Source organism: Tursiops truncatus, chromosome 2, assembly GCF_011762595.2.
Source record: "Tursiops truncatus isolate mTurTru1 chromosome 2, mTurTru1.mat.Y, whole genome shotgun sequence".
NCBI classification, from domain to species: Eukaryota; Metazoa; Chordata; class Mammalia; order Artiodactyla; family Delphinidae; genus Tursiops; species Tursiops truncatus.
The window spans coordinates 105,903,444-105,926,820 of record NC_047035.1 but is presented as its reverse complement, the minus strand read 5'-3'; the positions used below and the strand labels follow the sequence as shown (position 1 = coordinate 105,926,820).

At 38.7% G+C, this 23,377-nt stretch overlaps 1 protein-coding gene across 7 annotated transcripts in view; it reads left to right on the top strand.

Moving 5' to 3' along the window:
* Nucleotides 1–23,377, top strand: part of HERC1 (HECT and RLD domain containing E3 ubiquitin protein ligase family member 1) — a 220,530-nt gene that overhangs the window by 52,079 nt on the left and 145,074 nt on the right. For all 7 annotated transcript variants that reach the window (XM_073801133.1, XM_073801132.1, XM_073801130.1 and 4 more), the window contains 7 exons: nucleotides 5,237–5,332; nucleotides 14,617–14,811; nucleotides 15,631–15,942; nucleotides 18,353–18,449; nucleotides 19,031–19,174; nucleotides 20,271–20,398; nucleotides 21,625–21,769. In XM_073801133.1, coding sequence (XP_073657234.1) covers nucleotides 5,237–5,332; nucleotides 14,617–14,811; nucleotides 15,631–15,942; nucleotides 18,353–18,449; nucleotides 19,031–19,174; nucleotides 20,271–20,398; nucleotides 21,625–21,769 — 1,117 coding nt within the window. The remainder of the gene's footprint in view (nucleotides 1–5,236; nucleotides 5,333–14,616; nucleotides 14,812–15,630; nucleotides 15,943–18,352; nucleotides 18,450–19,030; nucleotides 19,175–20,270; nucleotides 20,399–21,624; nucleotides 21,770–23,377) is intronic.

The following is a 23,377-nucleotide window of genomic DNA, read 5'->3' as shown; positions in this document are numbered from 1 at the left end:
GGTGTCTGTGGCCTTATTATGATTTTAGGCAGCCTCTCTGCTAATGGGTGGGGTTGTGTTCCTGTTTTGCTAGTTGTTTGGCACAGGTTGTCCAGCACTGTGGCTTGCTGGTCGTTGAGTGAAGCTGGGTGCTGGTGTTAAGATGGGGGTCTCTGGGAGATTTTCGCCGTTTGATATTATCTGGAGCTGGGAGGTCTCTTGTGAACCAGTGTCTTGAAGTTGGCTCTCCTACCTCAGAGGCAGAGCCCTGCCTCCTGGCTGGAGCACCAAGAGCCTTTCATCCACACGGCTCAGAATAAAAGGGAGAAAAAGTAGAGGGAATTAGTAGACGTATGAGGAAAGAAAGAAGGAAAGGAGGGAAGGAAGGAGGGAAGGAAGGAAGGAAGGAAGGAAGAAAGAAAGAAAGAAGCAAAGAAGGAAAAAAGGCAAGAAGGAACGAAAGGAGGGAGGGAGGGAGGGAGGAAGGAAGGAGGGAAAGAAGGAAAAACAAAAAGAAAAAAGATACAGTAAAATAAAATAAAGTATAATAAAGTTATTGAATTAAAAAATTCTTAATTAGAAAAAAAAAAGGACGGATAGAACCTTAGGACAAATGTTGGAAGCAAAGCTGTACAGACAAAGTCTTACACAGAAGCGTACACATACACCCTCACAAAAAGAGGTAAAGGGGGAAAAATCATAAATCTTGCTGTCAGAGACCACCTCCTCAATTTGGGATGATTCGTTGTCTAAAGGAGGGAAGGAAGGAGGGAAGGAAGGAAGGAAGGAAGGAAGAAAGAAAGAAGCAAAGAAGGAAAGAAGGCAAGAAGGAACGAAAGGAGGGAGGGAGGAAGGAAGGAAGGAGGGAAAGAAGGGAAAACAGAAAGAAGATACAGTAAAATAAAATAGAGTATAATAAAGTTATTGAATTAAAAAAAATTCTTAATTAGAAAAAAAAAAAAAAAAGGGACGGATAGAACCTTAGGACAAATGTTGGAAGCAAAGCTGTACAGACAAAGTCTCACACAGAAGCGTACACATACACCCTCACAAAAAGAGGTAAAGGGGGAAAAATCATAAATCTTGCTGTCAGAGACCACCTCCTCAATTTGGGATGATTCGTTGTCTAAAGGAGGGAAGGAAGGAGGGAAGGAAGGAAGGAAGGAATGAAGAAAGAAAGAAGCAAGGAAGGAAAGAAGGCAAGAAGGAACGAAAGGAGGGAGGGAGGAAGGAAGGAAGGAGGGAAAGAAGGGAAAACAGAAAGAAGATACAGTAAAAATAAAATAGAGTATAATAAAGTTATTGAATTAAAAAAATTCTTAATTAGGAAAAAAAAAAAAAAAAGGGACGGATAGAACCTTAGGACAAATGTTGGAAGCAAAGCTATACAGACAAAGTCTTACACAGAAGCGTACACATACACCCTCACAAAAAGAGGTAAAGGGGGAAAAATCATAAATCTTGCTGTCAGAGACCACCTCCTCAATTTGGGATGATTCGTTGTCTAAAGGAGGGAAGGAAGGAAGGAAAGAAAGAAAGAAAGAAAGGACGAAGGTAAAGTATAATAACGTTCTTAAAATTAAAATTGATTATTAAGAAAAAAAATTTTAAGAAAAAACCATGGACGGATAGAACCTAGGACAAATGGTGGAAGCAAGACTATACAGACAAGATCTCACACAGAAGCATACACATACACATTCACAAAAAGAGGAATAGGGAGAAAAATCATAGATCTTGCTCCCAAAGTCCACCTCCTTAATTTGGGATGATTGGCTGTCTATTCATGTATTCCACAGATGCAGGGTACATCAGGTTGATTGTGGAGCTTTAATCCGCTGCTTCTGAGGCTGCTGGGAGAGATTTCCCTTTCTCTTCTTTGTTCTCACAGCTCACAGGGGCTCAGCTTTGGATTTGGCCCTTCCTCTGCGTGTAGGTCGCTGGAGGGCGTCTGTTTTTTGCTCAGACAGGACGGGGTTAAAGGAGCCGCTGATTCGGGGGTTCTGGCGTACGGAGGCCGGCGGCGGGGAGGGAGGGGCACGGAATGCGGGGCGGGCCTGCGGCGGCAAAGTCCGGCCACCAGCCCGAGGCCCGCCGTGCGCTCTCCCGGGGAAGTCGTCCCCGGATCCCGGGAACCCGGCAGTGGCGGGCTGCACAGGCTCCGCGGAAGAGGGGAGTGGAGAGCGACCTGCGCTCGCACACAGGCCCCTTGGTGGCGGCAGCAGCAGCCCCAACGTCTCCCGCCCGCCTTGGGGTCCGCGCCTCCAGCCGCGGCTTGCGCCCGTCTCTGGAGTCAGCGCCCTCAGCCGCGGCTCGCGCCCGTCTCTGGGGTCCGCGCCCTCAGCCGCGGCTCGCGCCCGTCTCTGGGGTCCGCGCTTTCAGCCGCGGCTCGCGCCCGTCTCTGGGGTCCGCGCCCTCAGCCGCGGCTCGCGCCCGTCTCTGGGGTCCGCGCTTTCAGCCGCGGCTCTCGCCCGTCTCTGGGGTTCGCGCTTTTAGCCGCGGCTCGCGCCCGTCTCTGGAGTTCCTTTAAGCAGCGTTCTTAAACCCCTCTCCTCACGCACCAGGAAACAAAGAGGGAAGAAAAAGTCTCTTGCCTCTTCGGCAGGTGCAGGCTTTTTCCCCGGACTCCCTCCCGGCTAGCTGTGGTGCACTAACCCCTTCAGGCTATGTTCAAGCCGCCAACCCCAGTCCTCTCCCTGCGCTCCGTCCGAAACCGAAACCCTAGCCTCAGAGCCTCAGCTCGCAGCCCCGCCCGTCCCGGCGGGTGAGCAGACAAGCCTCTCGGGCTGGTGAGTGCCGGTCGGCACCGATCCTCTGTGCGGGAATCTCCCCGCTTTGCCCTCCGCACCCGTTGCTGTGCACTCCTCCGCGGCTTCGAAGCTCCCCCCTCCGCCTCCCGCCGTCTCCGCCCGCGAAGGGGCTTCCTAGTGTGTGGAAACTTTTCCTCCTTCACAGCTCCCTCCCACTGGTACAGGTGCCGTCCCTATTCTTTTGTCTCTGTTTATTCTTTTTTCCTTTTGCCCTACCCAGGTACGTGGGGAGTTTCTTGCCTTTTGGGAGGTCTGAGGTCTTCTGCCAGCCTTCAGTAGGTGTTCTGCAGGAGTTGTTCCACGTGTAGATGTATTTCTGGTGTATCTGTGGAGAGGAAGGTGATCTCCGCGTCTTACTCTTCCGCCATCTTCCCTTACTCTCCCCAAAATGTAATTTCTTTAAAAATGCCTAGGTATAGGCCTCTTTTTCTATTGTGCAGTATATTTACAAAACACATTAAGAATTCTATACAGAGTGGGTTTTTAAGATATCTTTAATCCTAATTTACTGGGGCTGGATTAGTCTTACCCTTAACTATTGACTTTTTGGGGAGAACAGAAGTCAGTGACAGTCACTGCAGACAGTGTTTGAAGGATTTTTTAAAAAATTGGTTTGGTATTTTTAAAGTTAGCAGGAGTTTATTAAAGACTCCCTGTGTTTTCTCTACTTTCTCCATGTACATCATACAAAATAATAATTACTGATGCCAGTTTTGAGTTCGTACTATGTATTAAGAACTATGCTAAGCATGTTTTATGCATAATTTCAGTTATTCTTCCCAACAGCCCTAAGTAATAGAGGAATTATTCCTGTCTAAGGATAAGCAAACTTACCCTTAAGTCACGTTGCCAGTAAGTGATGGAACATGGATTTAAACTCAGATCTCTCACTGAAAACCTTATGTTATTTTCAGCATTTTCCTTCATACTGTAGAAAGGCATAAAAAGGAATTATTACCGGCCTGGTGCCAGCTCCTAGAAAGGTATGACAAGCTGCTGTTGTTTCTTATCTGCTTTTGGTTTGGTGATCAGTAGAGGTGGCCTTTAAATAACGGAGCCACAGATTACAGTTGTGTTTCTCCCAGAAGTGCTACGCAGCTAATTATGGAATTTGGAGAGGCTGTGCCTCAAAGTATTTGCTGGTATAGCCACACCTTGTGTGTCTAGGAACTAGATAATTTTGAACACTCAGCTTCTCATATGACTCCAAGACCTGCAAATGGCTCTCGAAAGCCTTACTACTTGAAGTGTGAGCCTCAGACAGCAGCATTGGCATCACCTGAGAACTTGTTAGAAATACAGAATCTCAGGCCCCCACCTATATTTACTGAATTGGAATCTGCATTTTAACAAAATTTCCAGATAACTTATGTCCACATTAAAATTCGAGAAGCACCACCTAAGCAATAAAAAAGAAAAATTGATTTGGTAGCAGTAGCTTAGCACCTGATGACCCAGCAATAAATTAAATAGCCAACATATTCATTTCGTTCATTACTTAGGAACCACGTTAATTAAAATAGTCTGAATTGATAAAATCATATAATCTTAGAGTTGGATGGGATCGTACAGAGCATCTAGGCCAACCTCCGTTCCACGGTAGAGGATATACTTTTCTGTGGTATGTTTGCCCGGTGATCATCTAGAATCTAAATATTTTTACAATATAATAGTCTTTGAAATAAAGCCACAGATGAAAATTTTACAACTAGAGGATGGATAAATCAGAGAAAGAACTTGACATTTGTGATGTAAAGATTTAAGGATATGGGAATTTGAGGGAACAGTGGAGGTCAAGTTCACTCTCTGATTTATCAGTTTTCAATGAAAGAATGATTTCTGGTCATAGCCATGGGGCCCTATTGTGGAGAGTAGGCAGTTAGTCACAGAGAGGAGCTATGATTCCTCAGCTGTGCTAGGAAAAAGATATTTTGTTGCTAATATAGTCAGGTAGCTACATGAACTGACTTGTGGGACCTTTGTTGTGCTGAAACTAAGAAGGGAGGAACAGACTTACTGCTGCTCTGGTAAGGATCATCACTTAAGCTGGCTGCATTCTACTGTATTCTTGGAGCAAGTGGACAAGACAGCCCCAGGGGAGTAGAATATTTGCTGGGACCCCATTTATTGGATATTGGCCACCCAAAGAGTGTGTAGTTGGCAAAATTCTGCCTCCTTGAGTGTTTTTAGGTCAAACCTTGTGACACTTAGAACAAATCACTAATGTAATAAGTGAGGGATTGGTACTTAATTTACTGCTTCACTCTATAGCCATGTCTTTTATAACACTTACACATAAAATTGGTTTCATGACCTAATGTTAGGATTTGATTTTAATGCACATAATTATGTAAACAGTTCCTCAGATGTTTTTGTAGACTATTTAAGTGATTTTAATACATGTCTCTCTCCTTCCCTAACTGTATCCCACAATGTCTTAATTATAGGGTTCATCTGCTGATCGGAGTCAGTGGAGGGAACCACCCAGAACATCCGATGGCTTGTGCTCACTCTATGAGGCAGCTTTATGTCTTTTTGAAGAGGTACGTAATAATCATGGCTTTTATGTGAAAAATTACTTTGTCAAGGGATAAACTAGAAGATTGTGATTGACATATACATACTACTAGATATAAAATAGATTACTAATAAGGACGTACTGTATAGCACAAGGAACTCTACTCAGTACTCTGTAATGGCCTATATGGGAAAAGAATCTCAAAATGAGTGGATATATGTATATGTATAACAGATTCACTTTGCTGTATACCTGAAAGTAACACAACATTGTAAATCAACTATATTCCAATAAAAATCAATCAATCAATAAAAATTACTTTGTCTTAAAATGCTACAGCATGTATTTATCCCTTAAAAATAATCCATTCAGGGTTTCCCTGGTGGCGCAGTGGTTGAGAGTCTGCCTGCCGATGCAGGGGACGCGGGTTCGTGCCCTGGTCCGGGAAGATCCCACATGCCGCGGAGCGGCTGGGCCCGTGGGCCATGGCCGCTGAGCCTGCGCGTCCGGAGCCTGTGCTCCGCAACGGGAGAGGCCGCAGCATTGAGAGGCCCGCGTACCGCAAAAAAAAAAATCCATTCAGTCTCTGGAAAGGATGCAAAAGAAAGTGGCATCCGTGATTGGTTGCCTCTAGAAAGTGGAGCCGGGGTGTCTCGCATCAGGTGTGGGAAGGAGGCATAGTTTTCAATGCATACCCTTTTATTTATTTTGGACTTTGTATCATGTGCATTATTTTTTTTAAACATCATTATTGGAGTATAATTGCTTTACATTGTTGTGTTAGTTTCTGCTGTAAAATAAAGTGAATCAGCTATACGTGTACATATATCCCCATAACCCCTCCCTTATTGACAGTTTGGTTACCCTGCCACAGTTCAGACAGGAAAAGCAGAATAAGTGCTTGATTCTCTCCACTTGATTTTTAAAAAAATTTTTAACACCGATTTTTATTTACTAGTTTCCAGGTTAATGGACTGATCTCCTGTCATGCTCCAAACTTGACCAATTGGTTTCACTTGAAAAGTATTGTTATGAACTTGTAGATTTAAACCGATTCAAATTTTACTTTGTTGAATTATTATCTGTAGTGAAGCTCACATTGTTTTATCTTTGGCCAACAGTCTTTCAGGGTAGTAGTCTCTTTCAGTGTGGTTCCCAAGCTCTTTTGACATAGGCCTAATAATCTTTGATCGCTTCCTTGCTATCTGACCCATCAAATTGTTTCTGGACTCATACATTTCTTGATCTGGATCTGCAACCAGCTAGCTCTTTCTCCATAAACACTGTTTTCTTAAAAGTGGAAAATATTATTTCAGGACCACAATCAGGGTGCTCATCACTACTAAGTCGGTATTATTTTTCTGGGGTCTTACAGTAGCCACAGCTAGGAAATGTGTGTGTGTTCACACATGCATGCGTATTTAAAACTAATATACCTCATGAGTTGATACTGATACTTTCAAAATCAGGGCTATAGAATTTCTGCTTTTCTATATTACATTTATATATCCTTTCTTCCAACTAAGAATGCTGATTCTGAAGGATACAGGGATATAGAATTAGAATATCCCATAGTTATTTATTTTAATCCCACAGTACATACACACGCGCGCGCGCACACACACACACACACACACACACACACACACACAGCAATCCTAAAATAAGACAAACACTACCACTGTATGATTACTAAAAATATTAACTTTTTACATATGCTTTCCCCATTTTTTGTAGTTGTATTATATCTGCATACTCAGAACATATTTACTCTCTGCCTTTTAACCCTTTTTAAGTATGAGTTGTACAAGTAACTACATATTTCATGCTCATTGCCAGTTTCTGTCAGTGGCTCTCTATTCTTTTTGTTTGTCTGAAGCTTATTCTCTAGTAGAATCTTCAATAAATACTCACGAAAAAGATTCTCTTAGTTCTTACATTTTAATTGCTGTGCACTTTATACTTGAAAGTCAATTTTGAGAAGATTAAATCTTTGGCTCACATTTTCTTTACTTCTTAAGTATATTCATTCATTTTCTTCTGGCAGTAATTTTACTAGAATACATCTTGATGTTATGTATTCTGGGTCGTTGTTCTCAGAGATGTGAGGATTTTAATATGTAGTTTCAAATCTTTTTTATTTCAGAGAAGTTTCCCTAAATTATTGTTTTTAGTATCATTTTTACTCTTTTTATTTGGTTCTCATCTAGGACCACTATTGTTTTTATGTTGGATTATTTTTTTAACATCTTTATGGAGTATAATTGCTTTACAATGGTATGTTAGTTTCTGCTTTATAACAAAGTGAATCAGCTATACGTATACACATATCCCCATATCTCCTCCCTCTTTCATCTCCCTCCCACCTTCCCTATCCCACCTCTCTAGGTGGTCACAAAGCACTGAGCTGATCTCCCTGTGCTATGCGGCTGCTTCCCATTAGCTATCTATTTTACATTTGGTAGTGTATATAAGTCCATGCTACTCTCTCACTTCGTCCCAGCTTACCCTTCCCCCTCCCTGTGTCCTCAAGTCCATTCTCTACATCTGCGTCTTTATTCCTGTCCTGCCACTCTGTTCTTCAGAACCATTTTTTATTTTTAGATTCCATATATGTAAGCATATGGGATTTATTTTTCTCTTTCTGACTTACTTCACTCTGTATGACAGACTCTAGGTCCATCCACCCTACTACAGATAACTCAATTTCATTTCTTTTTATGGCTGAGTAATATTCCATTGTATATATGTGCCACATCTTCTTTATTCATTCATCTGTCAATGGACACTTAGGTTGCTTCCATGTCCCGGCTATTGTGAAGAGTGCTGCAATGAACATTGTGGTACATGACTCTTTTTGAATTATGGTTTTCTCACGGTATATGCCCAGTAGTGGGATTGCTGGGTCGTATGGTAGGTCTAGTTTTAGTTTTTTTTTTTTTTTTTTTTTGGCTGTACACGGGCCTCTCACTGTTGTGGCCTCTCCTGTTGTGGAGCACAGGCTCCGGACACACAGGCTCAGCGGCCATGGCTCACGGGTCCAGCCGCTACGTGGCATGTGGAATCTTGCCAGATCAGGGCACGAACCCATGTCCCCTACATCGGCAGGCGGACTCTCAACCACTGCGCCACCAGGGAAGCCCTATTTTTAGTTTTTTAAGGAACCTCCATACTGTTCTCCATAGTGGCTGTATCAATTTACATTCCCACCAACAGTGCAAGAGGGTTCCCTTTTCTCCACACCCTCTCCAGCATTTATTGTTTGTAGACTTTTTCATGATGGCCATTCTGAGTGGTGCGAGGTGATACCTCACTGTAGTTTTGATTTGCATTTCTCTAATGATTAGTGATGTTGAGCATCCTTTCATGTGTTTGTTGGCAATCTGTATATCTTCGTTGGAGAAATGTCTATTTAGGTCTTCTGCCCATTTTTGGATTGGATTGTTTGTTCTTTTGATATTGAGCTGCATGAGCTGCTTGTAAATTTTGGAGATTAATCCTTTGTCAGTTGCTTCATTTGCAAATATTTTCTCCCATTCTGAGGGTTGTCTTTTCATCTTGTTTATGGTTTCCTTTGCTGTGCAAAAGCTATTACGTTTCATTAGGTCCCATTTGTTTAGTTTTGTGTTTATTTCCATTTCTGTAGGAGGTGGGTCAAAAAAGATCTTGCTGTGATATATGTCATAGAGTGTTCTGCCTATGTTTTCCTCTAAGAGTTTTGTCGTGTCTGACCTTACATTTAGGTCTTTAATCCATTTTGAGTTTATTTTTATTTTCTAATTTCATTCTTTTACATGTAGCTTTCCAGTTTTCCCAGCACCACTTACTGAAGAGGCTGTCTTTTCTCCATTGTATATTCTTGCCTTCCTTATCAAAGATAAGGTGCCCATATGTGCATGGATTAATCTCTGGGCTTTCTATCCTGTTCCATTGATCTATCTTTCTGTTTTTGTGCCAGTACCATACTGTCTTGATTACTGTAGCTTTGTAGTATAGTCTGAAGTCCGGGAGCCTGATTCCTCCAGCTCCGTTTTTCTTTCTCAAGATTGCTTTGGCTATTTGGGGTCTTTTGTGTTTCCATACAAATTGTGAAATTTTTTGTTGTAATTCTGTGAAAAATGCCATTGGTAGCTTGATAGGCATTACATTGAATCTGTAGATTGCTTTGGGTAGTATAGTCATTTTCACAATGTTGATTCTTCCAATCCAAGAACATGGTATATCTCTCCATCTGTTTGTATCATCTTTAATTTCTTTCATCAGTGTCTTATAGGTCTTCTGTCTGCATACAGGTTTTTTGTCTCCTTAGGTAGGTTTATTCCTAGGTATTTTATTCTTTTTGTTGCAGTGGTAAATGGGAGTGTTTCCTTAATTTCACTTTCAGAGTTTTCATCATTAGTGTATAGGAATGCAAGAGATTTCTCTGCATTACTTTTGTATCCTGCTACTTTACCAAATTCATTGATTACCTCTAATATTTTTCAGGTAGCATCTTTAGGATTCTCTATGTATAGTTTCATGTCATCTGCAAACAGTGACAGCTTTACTTCTTTTCCGATTTGGATTCCTTCTATTTCCTTTTCTTCTCTGATTGCTGTGGCTAAAACTTCCAAAACTATGTTGAATAAGCGTGGTGAGAGTGGGCAACCTTGTCTTGTTCCTGATCTTAGTGGAAATGCTTTCAGTTTTTCACCATTGAGGATGATATTGGCTGTGGGTTTGTCATATATGGCCTTTATTATGTTGAGGAAAGTTCCCTCTATGCCTGCTTTCTGCAGGGTTTTTATCATAAATGGCTGTTATATTTTGTCAAAAGCTTTCTCTGCATCTATTGAGATGATCATATGGTTTTTCTCCTTCAATTTGTTAATATGGTTTATCACATTGATTGATTTGCGTATGTTGAAGAATCCTTGCATTCCTGGAATAAACCCCACTTGATCATGGTGTATGATCATTTTAATGTGCTGTTGGATTCTGTTTGCTAGTATTTTGTTGAGGATTTTTGCATCTATGTTCATCAGTGATGTTGGCCTGTAGTTCTTTCTTTGTGACATCTTTGTCTGGTTTTGGTATCAGGGTGATGGTGGCCTCATAGAATGAGTTTGGAAGTGTTCCTCCCTCTGCTGTATTTTGGAAGAGTTTGGGAAGGATAAGTGTTAGCTCTTCTCTAAATGTTTGATAGCATTCACCTGTGAAGCCATCTGGTCCTGGGCTTTTATTTGTTGGAAGATTTTTAATCACAGTCTCAATTTCAGTGCTTGTGATTTGTCTGTATATTTTCTGTTTCTTCCTGGTTCAGTCTCGGATGTATGTTGGATTTTTAACAATTAACTTAGTAATTGTCACTTTTTTTGAATAATTCTTTTTTTTTGAATACTTTTTATATAATTTTCATTTCTTTTTTTATTTCTGAACAGCTTTTTCCCTTTTGTTGCTCATAAGGTATTATCTTCTGTATTTATTTACTCTTGGATTTCTTATAGTTTACCCCTCATTTCTGAAATGATTTTTTCTCTTATTTCTAATTCTTTTTTTGAGTCTGTCACCTCATTTTTGAATGCTTCTCTTTCAGTTTTGTGTTTTTCTTTCAAGTTGTGTTTCATTTTCTTAATCCCTTTACCTTGCTTTGAAATAGGTTACAGTTTGATCTGTTTTGTGGGCATTTCTCATCTGTCATTTTTTTATTGTACGGATGTTATTCTGCCTCTTTTCCTTTTTTTCCCCTTATAACAACTTCATATGGAATTTGACCTTCATACTTTTCTGTTGCTTATTTTTATGAAAAATTTGTTTTCCTGAATTTTTAGAACGGGATGGCATTCTAGATGGCTTTTCTAAATCCATAGACTCCCTTTCTCTATTGTTTTTGTGTAACGTTAGACAAAACATAGTGGTTTCAAGCGTATTCCCCTCCCCACCTTTTATCTTAACTTTTTCTCTTTCCTTTCTGTTGTCCTCTTTCTGCTCAACTTTTATTCCACTCCCAGTAGTTTCTGCTCAGTATGAGGGCTCTGTCCTGGAAGGGAGTACTGGCTTTTCAGTTTCAAGAATTCACAAGAGCTAGACTGCTCTAGCTTTTTTCAAACTTCTCATCATGGGACCTTTGTACTTACGTGCTATCAGAGAGGGCAAACTCTTCCCAGTTGCAGCTGCTGTTCTTAGATTGGCTCACTGTTCTTTCTGGTGAGTACCTGATTGGTTGTTTTGGGGTTTTCTTATTCTGAGGTCTGTCAGACACTCTTTGGCTTCCTCCTGCACAGATATTATTCCCATGCAGATTCTGTATTTGGTAGTGGTTTGTCTGCACCTGCTTATATTTTGGAGTTACCGGAGCTATGTCTGTCTAGTTTTATTGTGAATATTAAGTACAAATTTGGAGTTTAGCCTTCTATTGGTTTTGTGTAATGATTCCATGTTTAGAAAACTACATTGCTGCTGCTATTGTCATCTTTTCCAGAATTCTACGTGCCCCCCCCAGTTGTTTTTTTTGTTTGTTTGTTTTTTTGTTTGTTTGGTTTTTTTGGCCGCATTGGGTCTCTGTTGCTGCGCATGGGTTTTCTTTAGTTGTGGCAAGCATGGGCTACTCTTCGTTGTGGTGCGCGTGCTTCTCATTATGATGGCTTCTCTTGTTGCGGAGCACAGGCTATAGGTGCGCGGCCTTCAGTAGTTGTGGCATGCGGGCTCTAGAGCACAGGCTCAGTAGTTGTGGCATGTGGGCTTAGTTGCTCCGCAGCATGTGGGATCTTCCTGGACCAGGGCTTGAACCCGTGTCCCCTGCATTGGCAGGCGGATTCTTAACCACTGCGCCATCAGGGAAGCCCCTCCTCCAGTTGTTTTTAAAAAAACACATTTCTAAGTCTTGTGAACAGATTTTTTTTACCCCCTCTCCTCCCCTCCCTTTGCTTCCCCCTCTCCTCTCCTCCCCTCTTCTCCCCTTCCCTTCCCTTCCCCTCCCCTTCTCCTCTCTTCTCTCTTTTTCGTGGGGGTCAGGGAAGGAGGGCTATTATTTTTTTAAGTCTTATTATAGAGCAGTAGTCCCTTCTTAAATATGGGGAATATATTCCAAGACCCCCAGTAGATGCCTGAAACCATGAATAGTACCAAACCCTATATAAACCATGTTATTTCTGTACATACATACCTATGATAAAGCTTAATTTATAAATTATGTACAGTAGGAGAATATCCAGATTGCCAGCATCACAACTCTTGCACTTAGGGGCCGTTTTTAAGTAACATAAGGGTTACTTGAACACAAGCACTGAGATACTGTGGCAGATGAGCTGATAACCAGATGACTACTAAGTGACTGCCGGTGGCTAGCTTATATAGTGTGGCTATGCTGGACAAAGGGATGATACTCAGAACAGTATGCAGTTTAAAACTTATGAATTGTTTATTTCTGGAATTTTCCATTTAATATTTTCAGATGATGATTCACTGCCAGTAACTGAAACCACAGAAAGTGAAACCACGAATAAAGGGGGACTACTGTAATAGATCTTTAGATAAAAAATTCTAACCTACTTGGGCCCATCATCCTCCTTTTGTCAGCAGCAGAATTTCAGATCTCTTATTAGGGACTGGCAGCCTTTACTTATGCATATTTTGTATGTCCTCAAAACTCTCATCATGTTCACTGAAAATTATTCGTCTGACACATATATTCTATGGTTTTGGGTACTATTTAAAGATTCTAACTGAAATTACTCTATCCCTTCCCATTTCATGGTCTGGCAATATAATATATTGACTTTTGAAGATTCTTCTTTTATTGTTTTACTTGATTCAGAGAAAAACAAAAACAAAACCAACCCCTAAAAGGCAGACAACAAATTGACAACAGCTGTAGTCAGAGATAATATCTTTATTGTATGGGATTCATACAAAGTCAGTAAAAAATCCATTAAACCCTAATAAATAAATGAGCAGAAGTTAGTTACAAGCAAATAGATGGAAAAACTTCAGTTCTGTTGAAAATAAGGAAGTGTGAAGTTAAAAGAATACATCCTCTTTTTTCCCACTTTACTTTTCAAAAAAAATTTAGAGCGTAATACTTATTGGTATGGGTGCAGTGAGACTGGTACTCTCACATAGCCCTATTCATTGGTTAGGGCAACTGTGATGACCACCCTGGGTCCTGTGCTTTTGGCAGGGTTTTGAGGAGAGGGGAGGAGGAGAGGAGAAGCCTGGATTTTTATAAAGCATTATGAATGGCAGTAGACTTTACCATCATATTCAACACAAATGGTAAATAAGCCATGATTTTTTATATATCTATATCTATATACATATACAGACACGTATAGATGTGTGTGAGTGTTGAATTGCTTTGGACCTTTATCGTTTTTAAGACCGCCCTCATTTTATACATTGCTGGTGATGAAATAATATTGTAACACCAGTTTTGAAAGCAATTTGGTATAGTATGTTTCAGGAATCAGAAGATTGTTGTCACTTTTTGCATATAGTAGTCCCATGTCCGAGGTTCTCTACCAAGTGAAGTAATTAAAAATCTAGCAACAGGAGGAGGAGGAGGAGGAGGAGGAGGAGGCCGCCTAGGTGGCAGGGAGTGAGCCAGTGCCCAGGGCGAATCAATGGAACCCCCCCGACGAAGCCAGCCGGGAACACACTTCATTGCAGCCAAATAGCATTGATTATTTTCCTTCAAAAAAAAACAAAACAAAACAATGAAGTAGCCACAACTGTATTCTTAAAAATGGCTCATATAACAAATAAGTAGAAAGAATCTCAGTGTCCTCTTAAAGGAAAATGCTTAAGCAAATTGTGATTTTTACATTAGATGGAATATTATTGGTTCAATTACGAAGATTAAGTAGACATAGAGAAAATTCTTCATGGCCCTTCTGTATCGTCACTTATGTATCCACTGTGATAACTATGTTAAAGAGCGTGTATATGCAAAACTCTGGAAGGACAAATATAAAAAAAGATAGCATATATTGTATTAAGGCGATGGGATTATCAAAGGTAGGTTTTTTCCTACTTTGTTCTTCTATAATGCTATTATATGCGTTAATAAAATATTTAGTTAATAAAGGCTTGATTGTGTGTCTCCCCCTCCCCATTTTTGCCACCTTTGTTGGTATCTTTTAGTGAATTATTCTGCAGGAGTAAATAGTCTAGCCATCTGTGTTTAAGATTGGATGTGTTGCTCTTAGTTTATTTGAGCAGTTGAGATAGTTTTCAAAGAAGGAAAGTCAACAATAATTTCAGAGAATATTTATAAAAATATCTGTACTAAGAATGTCTTGACTATTTATTGCCTGTTTCTTATTTTAATAGGTTTGCAGAATGGCTTCTGATTACTCAAGAACATGTGCTAGCCCAGATAGCATTCAGACTGGTGATGCTCCTATTGTTTCAGAAACCTGTGAGGTTTATGTTTGGGGGAGCAATAGCAGCCATCAGTTGGTAGAAGGCACACAGGAGAAAATATTACAACCCAAACTGGCTCCTAGTTTCTCTGATGCGCAGACTGTGAGTTCTCTGCATACCTTACAAATTGGTACATGACAGGGTTTGCTTTAAATAATGTTAAGAGTGGTTTTTTTTTGTTTTTTGTTTTAATGAGTGAATGTTCTTGCTTGTTTCTTACCTATATTGTTTCTATACTATACTGCATCAGTTTTTTCATTTTCATAGAAAAAAATATTTTAAGTCCCTCATTTCCCTAATAGTGTTTCCAAGTTTTAAAAAGTTAAATCTGCATCTGGAGTTTTAAGAAGAATTATGAATGGCAGCAGACTTACCCTTATATTCAACACAAATGGTAAATAAGACTAAGTAAAAATTAAAATTTTCCCTTTGCCATATTGGCATTTCATTTTCTTATTATGATCACTTTTTTTACATTTGTAGCTAACTTTTAGGCAAAATGGAACTTTCTGTTTTATTATTTTCATTAAAACATATGTTTTTCTCAAATGAATTTAGAATATATATTACATGGCTCTTGTTATAATGGACCCTAAGGAATTACAGGAAAATTTTCCTTCCTGCCCTTCACCAATTATATAAGAGTAGGCTAAACATTTTTCCTTGTTATTTCATTGAACCATGACTGTTAGATAACCTGAAAAGATAAAATATACATTAATTTGAGTTCAACAGTAACGTCAACATGAATAGGCCATGAACAGTTTTCTTAATTTTCTGTTTACTTCTTAATCTCTATGGATATTCATATTCTGCTTTAAAAGATATCCTTTGAGCCTCTTTGGTAAAATCAACTTAAATATTATACTTTGATTTTCGCAGAAGCATTTTATATCTGTGATTCTGTTTGTTTGCTTATAGATTGAAGCTGGACAATACTGCACTTTTGTCATTTCTATGGATGGCTCTGTCAGAGCTTGTGGTAAAGGCAGCTATGGGAGACTGGGCCTTGGAGATTCTAATAATCAGTCTACTTTAAAAAAGTTAACATTTGAGCCTCACAGGTCCATTAAAAAGGTCTCATCTTCTAAAGGATCTGATGGTCATACTTTAGCTTTCACTACAGAAGGAGAAGTCTTCAGCTGGGGAGATGGTGATTATGGGAAACTGGGACATGGAAATAGTTCAACACAGAAATATCCCAAGCTTATTCAGGGCCCTCTGCAGGGAAAGGTATGTGCCTTCTTTTTGGATTTAAAAATAATTAGATGCACTGGTACTATGATTGCTATAATTGACAGTATCTTTCAGATTTTGATTTATTCTTTCTGAAGTAGCCCACCCTCCCAACCCTTTTGGCTTATCTTTTGTATATCTGCTTGATGGTTTACAACACACTTTCACATACATTATTTAATTTTAATTATTATAACAGCCTTGTTAAAGTAGTTATTATTTTCATTTCACAGATAGGAAACTGAGAATCATCCATTTAACAAATATTTATTTAGTACCTTCCAAATGCCAGGCAGTGTTTTAGGCATTAGACATAGGGCAGTGAACAAAACAGACAAGATTCTTACTCTCATGGAGCTTTAATCTGTGGGCTAGAGATGATAAGTAAGCAAACACAAAATAATTTCAAATAATAGTAAAAAAATTGAGTAATGTAATAGATACTAATTTTGACTGGGTGTGATATTAGATAATGAGGTCAGAGGGTTCTCTTGGAGTAGGTGGCATTTTAACAAAAACTTAAATAAGACATTTAAAGTGGTTAAGTAACTTGGCCAAGGTCACACACAAATAAATGGTACCATTAGAAACTGAAGCTAGATCTCCTCTTTTTATTTCTATTTTACCTTTTCTTAAAGAAATGAAGCCATTTTCCTAACTTAAAATTATATGCAGTTTTGTGGGTTCCTCCATTTTAAGATTCCTTTCTTTCTATGAATGTTTTCTTATATAAAAGTCTTTAAACTTAAAATTTTATTTTATACCAGAATTAAAAGTGGGACACTTCTTTCATGGGAGTTTGTCTGACAAAGTTGGCTCTCAAATGAATTTTACTTTATTATAACTTTCAATGTTTAACTTAGACATCAGTGAGCCTTGGAACATTCCACTTAACATCAGGGGGTCCTTGATAAGATGTTGAATATGGGACTGTAAGGAACTTCAGATAAATACTCTTTAAAGTTGTATTTTTTTAGTTTTTCTAGCACCTTTTTTCTTAATTCACATTGTTTAAAATTTTCTTTACATACATATATATATATATATATATATACACACACACACACACACACATACATATATGTGTATGTGTGTGTGTGTATATATATATTTTTTTGTTTGGCCGCACCGCACAGCTTGCACGACCATAGCGGTGGCCCGGTGAACTCGAGCCACTGCTATGAAAGCGCTGAGTCCTAACCACTGAACCTCCAGGGAATTCCTTATTTATATTCTTTTAGTGTTTCATTTTATAATGGAAACATTGCCAGTTAAAAATAACTTAGTATGAATATCATGAAGGAAAAATTCCCAAAAAGTAAATGAATAATTTACAGATAAAAATTTCAGAGGTTCTTAGCATATTATTTAAAATGTAGTAGGTGCTCAGTATTTTTTATTTTATTTATTTATTTATTTTTCTGTACGTGGGCCTCTCACTGTTGTGGCCTCTCCCGTTGCGGAGCACAGGCTCCGGATGTGCAGGCTCAGCGGCCATGGCTCTCAGGCCCAGCCGCTCCGCGGCATGTAGGATCTTCCCGGACTGGGGCACGAACCTGTGTCCCCTGCATTGGCAGGCGGACCCTCAACCACTGCGCCCCCAGGGAAGCCCTACTCAGTATTTTTAATTGAATCTAAAGTTTGAATTTTCTAAAGTGAGTTCTAATTTTTGGAGATTAAAAAATATGGAGTTATTAGTATGGATATTTTTTCTGTTATCTTTTTTTCAGCAGTTAGTGATTTTGATCAGTGTTAAAAGGTATAAGTGATCCCCAAATTATGCTGCCATATACCCTTATTTCCCTGATTCTGCCCATAAACTGTGTAGCTATTTGAGGGTAAAGAGATACTATTAGGCGTTTAATTGATATAAGCTTATATCTTAGATCTTTCTTCATTGGTGATAGTCAGTATGTTTTTGAGAGTTAACCCTATTATGTAATGAAGTTTTCTTGATTAGCCAGGAATGGAGGTTTTGTGTTAATGTTATATTTAAAAATTTTTCATTGTTCCATGAGTGTTCAGCCCCATCCAACTCTTTGAGTAAAGAGTTGATTGGTGATATAGTATTGTTGCAGATGATTAGATTGATGTATTTGGGGCAGGGAGGAGTGGGCGAGAGAGTGCTGCTAGCCTTTACAGCCTCTGTGTGAATTAAGAAAAGTTGTCCTCTCTGGGTAGAAGTCAGAGTTTGTGGCTTGGCCAACAGAGGTTAGGCTGTATTTCAGCACTTTCTTGATCCTTTATGCAGGCAGCCTTGTCCTGGGCAAAACCTCCACAACTGTATATGGCACTTCTGGATGAGTTGTGAATATCAGTATCTCTGAAGTCTCTCTGTATAGGATCAAATGTGAACTCTATGTTTTAGTATCTTGTGTTCATCAAATTCACTTTGTGTGCAATACAGGTAGTTGTTTGTGTGTCAGCTGGATACAGACATAGTGCTGCTGTCACAGAGGATGGTGAATTATACACATGGGGTGAAGGAGACTTTGGAAGATTAGGTAAGATTTTTTAAAAATTGAAGTTAGTATCACAGAAAAATAGAAATGATGATGGTTACTGAGAAGTGGTGAGACTAAATTTAATAGGCCAAAGACTGTCATTTATTTTTGTTAGTTTTAAGCTCAGAGGAAGATAATTTTATATAGAGAGTACCTAGATTCTGGTGCTGAAATTTAAGGTGTAATTAAATCTAGCAAGTATTTACTACTTTGAGCAGGCACTATAGGATTTCAGGGATAAGAAAGATATCATCCTAAAGTGATCCTGAAGTGTGTTATCTAGGAGGTAGTGAAAACAAGTCAGCGTTAACGATACTAGACAGCATTAGATAAGTGCTGTGAGAGGAGCATAATAGAATGTTCTACTGATTCAGTGAAGGGACTGGGTATCTCATGTTGGGAGCAGCCTAGAAGATTAGATGAGAAGATATTAGAAATGATTCTGTTTTGCATATTTAATTGCACTTAAAAAATTCCTCAATTCTGTTAATAACTTGTAATGTTTATTCTACCTGTGAAGTAATGGCCTAAAGAAAAAGAGCTAACATTATTTCTTTGTTGTTTTGTGTGTTTTATCCAAGGTCACGGTGACAGTAATAGCCGTAACATTCCAACGTTAGTAAAAGACATTAGCAATGTAGGAGAGGTTTCTTGTGGCAGTTCACATACTATTGCTTTATCTAAAGATGGGAGAACTGTATGGTCTTTCGGAGGAGGAGACAATGGTATGTAAAAAATTATTTATTGATAGCTTTGGCCTTTTTTCCTTGACTTTTAAAAAAATTTATTTTTCAGTTATACAAGGCTATTGTAGAAAAACTCAAATGTATATAGGTGAGCAGAAATTTTAAAAATTTAAATAAATTTTTCTTAAAAAAGTTAAGAAAAATTTGCTCTAAGCATTGTTAAAATTTTGGGAGGTAAATATATATGCATTTATATAAATATGTACATATATTTCTACATAGATGTTTTAAAATACCAAAGCAGATCTATATATACCATAGTTACTGTCTTATAACTTGTTTGTTTTTATCTAACAGTATCTTATGAATATCTTTCTATGTCAAGAAACATGGCTCTACATTTTTCTTTTCATTGGCACAAAGTATTCTTTCATATGATTGTAGCAAAACTTACAAAGAAATTTATTATTGTTGAATATCTAGATGGTTTCCAATTTTTTTCAGTATTAAAAACAATACAGTGAATGACTAAATCTTTTTCTACTTCAGTCACTCCTACCAGTGATGCGAGAATGCTCATTTCCCCATATCCCTCAACAATACTGGCTATTAAAATTAAGATAATTAAAAAAATAGTTTCACTAGTGAAAATGGTATTTAATCTGTATTTCGTCCTTAGTGAGGTTGTTGGCCATTTGTTTTTTTTCTTTGGTGATTTGCCAAGTTCTCTATTTGGTGAATTATTGAGTCTTTAAAAAAAATTTTTTAATCATTTTATGCATACACATTCTTGTATAAGGACCTGTTTATTATATCAGCAAATTTGAAGTTAGAAGTATGACCATTAAAGGGGAGAAAGACAGCAAATTAATTTTCCATATCTCTCTTAAAGTGGTTTTAATTGCTTGATATAAAAATTCAGAAAACTATTGTTTATTGGTTTCTTTCTTGTAATAAAACGATTCATTTGTTAACATCCTCTGCTATTAGAAACTTAGAGCTTTCTAAAATGTGGACAATCTGTCAGGTTAGTGATGGAAATATTAATGATATTTATCAACATTAATACTAAGAAAAGAATAGCATTTCTTTGAAACAAGTATATTGTTTAACTTGAATATGTTTGTTTTTATAGGCAAACTTGGCCATGGTGATACCAACAGAGTGTATAAACCTAAAGTTATTGAAGCTTTACAAGGAATGTTCATTCGGAAAGTTTGTGCTGGAAGTCAGTCTTCACTTGCTTTGACATCAACAGGGCAGGTAGGACTAAGGGATGAGCATAAAAGGTTTAGAGTATTTCAGAGGACCAGATGACTAAAAAGTGATAATTGTATTTAAATTTTGAAGTTAAAAAATACATTTTAAAGTTAATCTACTGAAATGAAATATTTTCTCCTGTTTGAAGAAGTTGAGTATCTGAGAAGGAGCCAGGTTTTCTGACTGTGTGTGAGCCAGATAAACTTACTGTTAACCCCATGTTCTTTGTATTAAGATGGTTTTAAAAAAACTTTTAGCACTAAACACTGCTTAAACCTTTAAAAATCATGAATAGTGGGGGAAAGTGAGAATAGATCTTGCTGGAACCAGTGATATGAACTAAGAAGGCAAGAAAGTGATCAAAAGAGAGGGCAAGGAGAACATTTCCAGATGGAAAATAATCTGAGAGGGTTAGGTAGGTAGGTGTTTCTGAAAGAGGGTTACTCAGTCTTAGGATACTTAGAATTGTATAATCCCTTTATAAACTTGTGATTTTCTACATGCATATTTTGACTTCCCTCTGTTTGTTTGTTGGTGATGGAGAGGGTCCAGGTATGGTGATAGACTATAATTTTGCTCCTTAAATCCATCAGCGATGACAGTGAAAAAGTGAGCTGATCACTCATTGTTTCACATGTAGTAGGAATCTATTATGTGCCAGGCAGTGGTATAAAAATGTTTCTGACATTCACATGGCAGATGAGTAGCAAAGCTGAAATTACCATATTATTTAATTATTTTTGAAAGACCAGAATGCCTTGATGTAAAAGATCTAACGCAAAACTATTTATCATTTTGTATTTAATTACGTTAGTCATTTGTTACAATGCTGGTTGCTGTCTTAAAATTTAAAACTTCTCTTTTACATCTTTCTCACTGTGAGTTTTGTGGTAGGAATCCATGAATTGAAGCCAAAAGATGCTCACTTATTTGATGGATAGCCACTGGCAAATCACAAACCTTCCTTGAAAATCACATGCTTGTTTTTTATGAGAGGGGTAATAACTTCTGCTTTGAATGATTATATAAGATAGATTCAACTTTGAATGATTATATAAGATAGATTCAAAGATTTCAACTTTGAACTGAAAGTTTCTGTAACAACAAAAAGTTATTATTTAGTATCAAACCACACTCTTATTTAATAGATTATATTTATTTCTAAACAACGTAAGTTGTTAACCTACCATCTCAGAATATTATGTGTAGTGTATTTCTCTTTGTTTCAGGTCTATGCTTGGGGCTGTGGTGCTTGTCTAGGTTGTGGTTCTTCAGAAGCTACTGCACTGAGACCCAAGCTTATTGAAGAACTGGCTGCCACAAGAGTAGTTGATATTTCTATTGGAGACAGTCATTGTTTGGCTCTTTCTCATGGTAAGATCATTTGTTTTTAAAGAAATAGTATTAGGTTTTAAAGGCACTTTCAAGTTCATACCATCCTTTTTTTCTCCCCATTTTTCTTTGCTTTTTTTTGCCTTATGCGGGCCTCTCACTGTTGTGGCCTCTCCCATTGCGGAGCACAGGCTCTGGACGCGCAGGCTCAGCGGCCATGGCTCACGGGCCTAGCCGCTCCATGGCATGTGGGATCTTCCCGGGCCGGGGCACAAACCCATGTCCCCTGCATTGGCAGGCGGACTCTCAACCACTGCGCCACCAGGGAAGCCCTCTCCCTATTTTTAACATACCAAGTTGGCTATGATTTTTAAAATTTTTAATTTATATTGGACTGTGGTTGATTTGCAATGTTGTGTTAGTTTCAGGTGTACAGCAAAGTGATTCAGTTGTACATATACATGTATCTATTCCTTTTCAAGTTCTTTCAAAACAACACAGTGAGGTAGGCAGAGGAGTACTTATCAACCCATGGAAAGACCTAGGTTGTTCTGGACTGGGTGGAACTGGGGAAGGCGATGGGAAAGGAGTGCATATCATAAAGGACACCCATAGTGTTGCTCTTCTGGGTAAACCAGGAATCAAATTTGGTGGTTGTCGTCATGATAGGACACACAGCACGGTCCTTGAGAGGAGGGGGAGTGAGAGATTATGTGATGGGTGGGTCACCTCACAGAAGCATGACCTCCCTTGTCATTCATCCACAGAGTTTGTTTGCTTCCTCCTGCTCAGTCATTCTCAGCCTTCCAAGTTCAGTTCAAATAGAATTACCTTATGATCTGGCAATTCCACTCTGGGTATATACCGAAAAGAACCGAAAACAGAGGCTCAAACAGATAATTGTACACCAATGTTCATAGCAGTGTTATTCACCAGAGGGTGGAAACAACTCAAGTTTCCACCAAAAGACGAATGGATAAATAAAATGGGGGTATATCCATAGAGTGGAATATTATTCAGCCTTATAAAGGAATGAAATACTGATCTATGCTACAACGTGCATGAATCTTGAAGACATTGCGCTGAGTGAAATGAAAGAACAAATATCATGTGATTCCACTTATATGAGGTATCTAGAGTAGGCAAGTTCATAGAGACAGAGCAGAGTAGAGGTTAACAGGCACTGGGAGGAAGCAGGGATGGGGAGATAACTGCTTAATGGGTACAGGGTTTCTGCTTGGGATGATGAGAAGTTTCTGGAGATGGATAGTAGTGATGCTTGCACAGCACTGTGAATGGATTTAATGTCTCTGAATTGTGCACTTAAAAATGATTAAAATGTGTTTTATGTTATGCGTATTTTACTGCAGTTAAAAATAAGTGAATGAATGATTGGTTGGATGAGCAGATGGATGGATGAATAAATGAATGAATAAGAAAACTAGTTCAGTTCAGGGCTCATGGCCTACAGAAAGCTTTCCTGGATCCAGCCTGATTGGAACAGCCTGGGACATACTGTACTCTGATTATTAGTGCACTTGGCTGTCTCCACACTAAGCTGTGAGCTCCTGGAGAATATGGACCATGCTCTGTTCCACTTCATATCTCTGACTCTAACTAAAGGCCTGGCACATTGTGACAATTTGATAA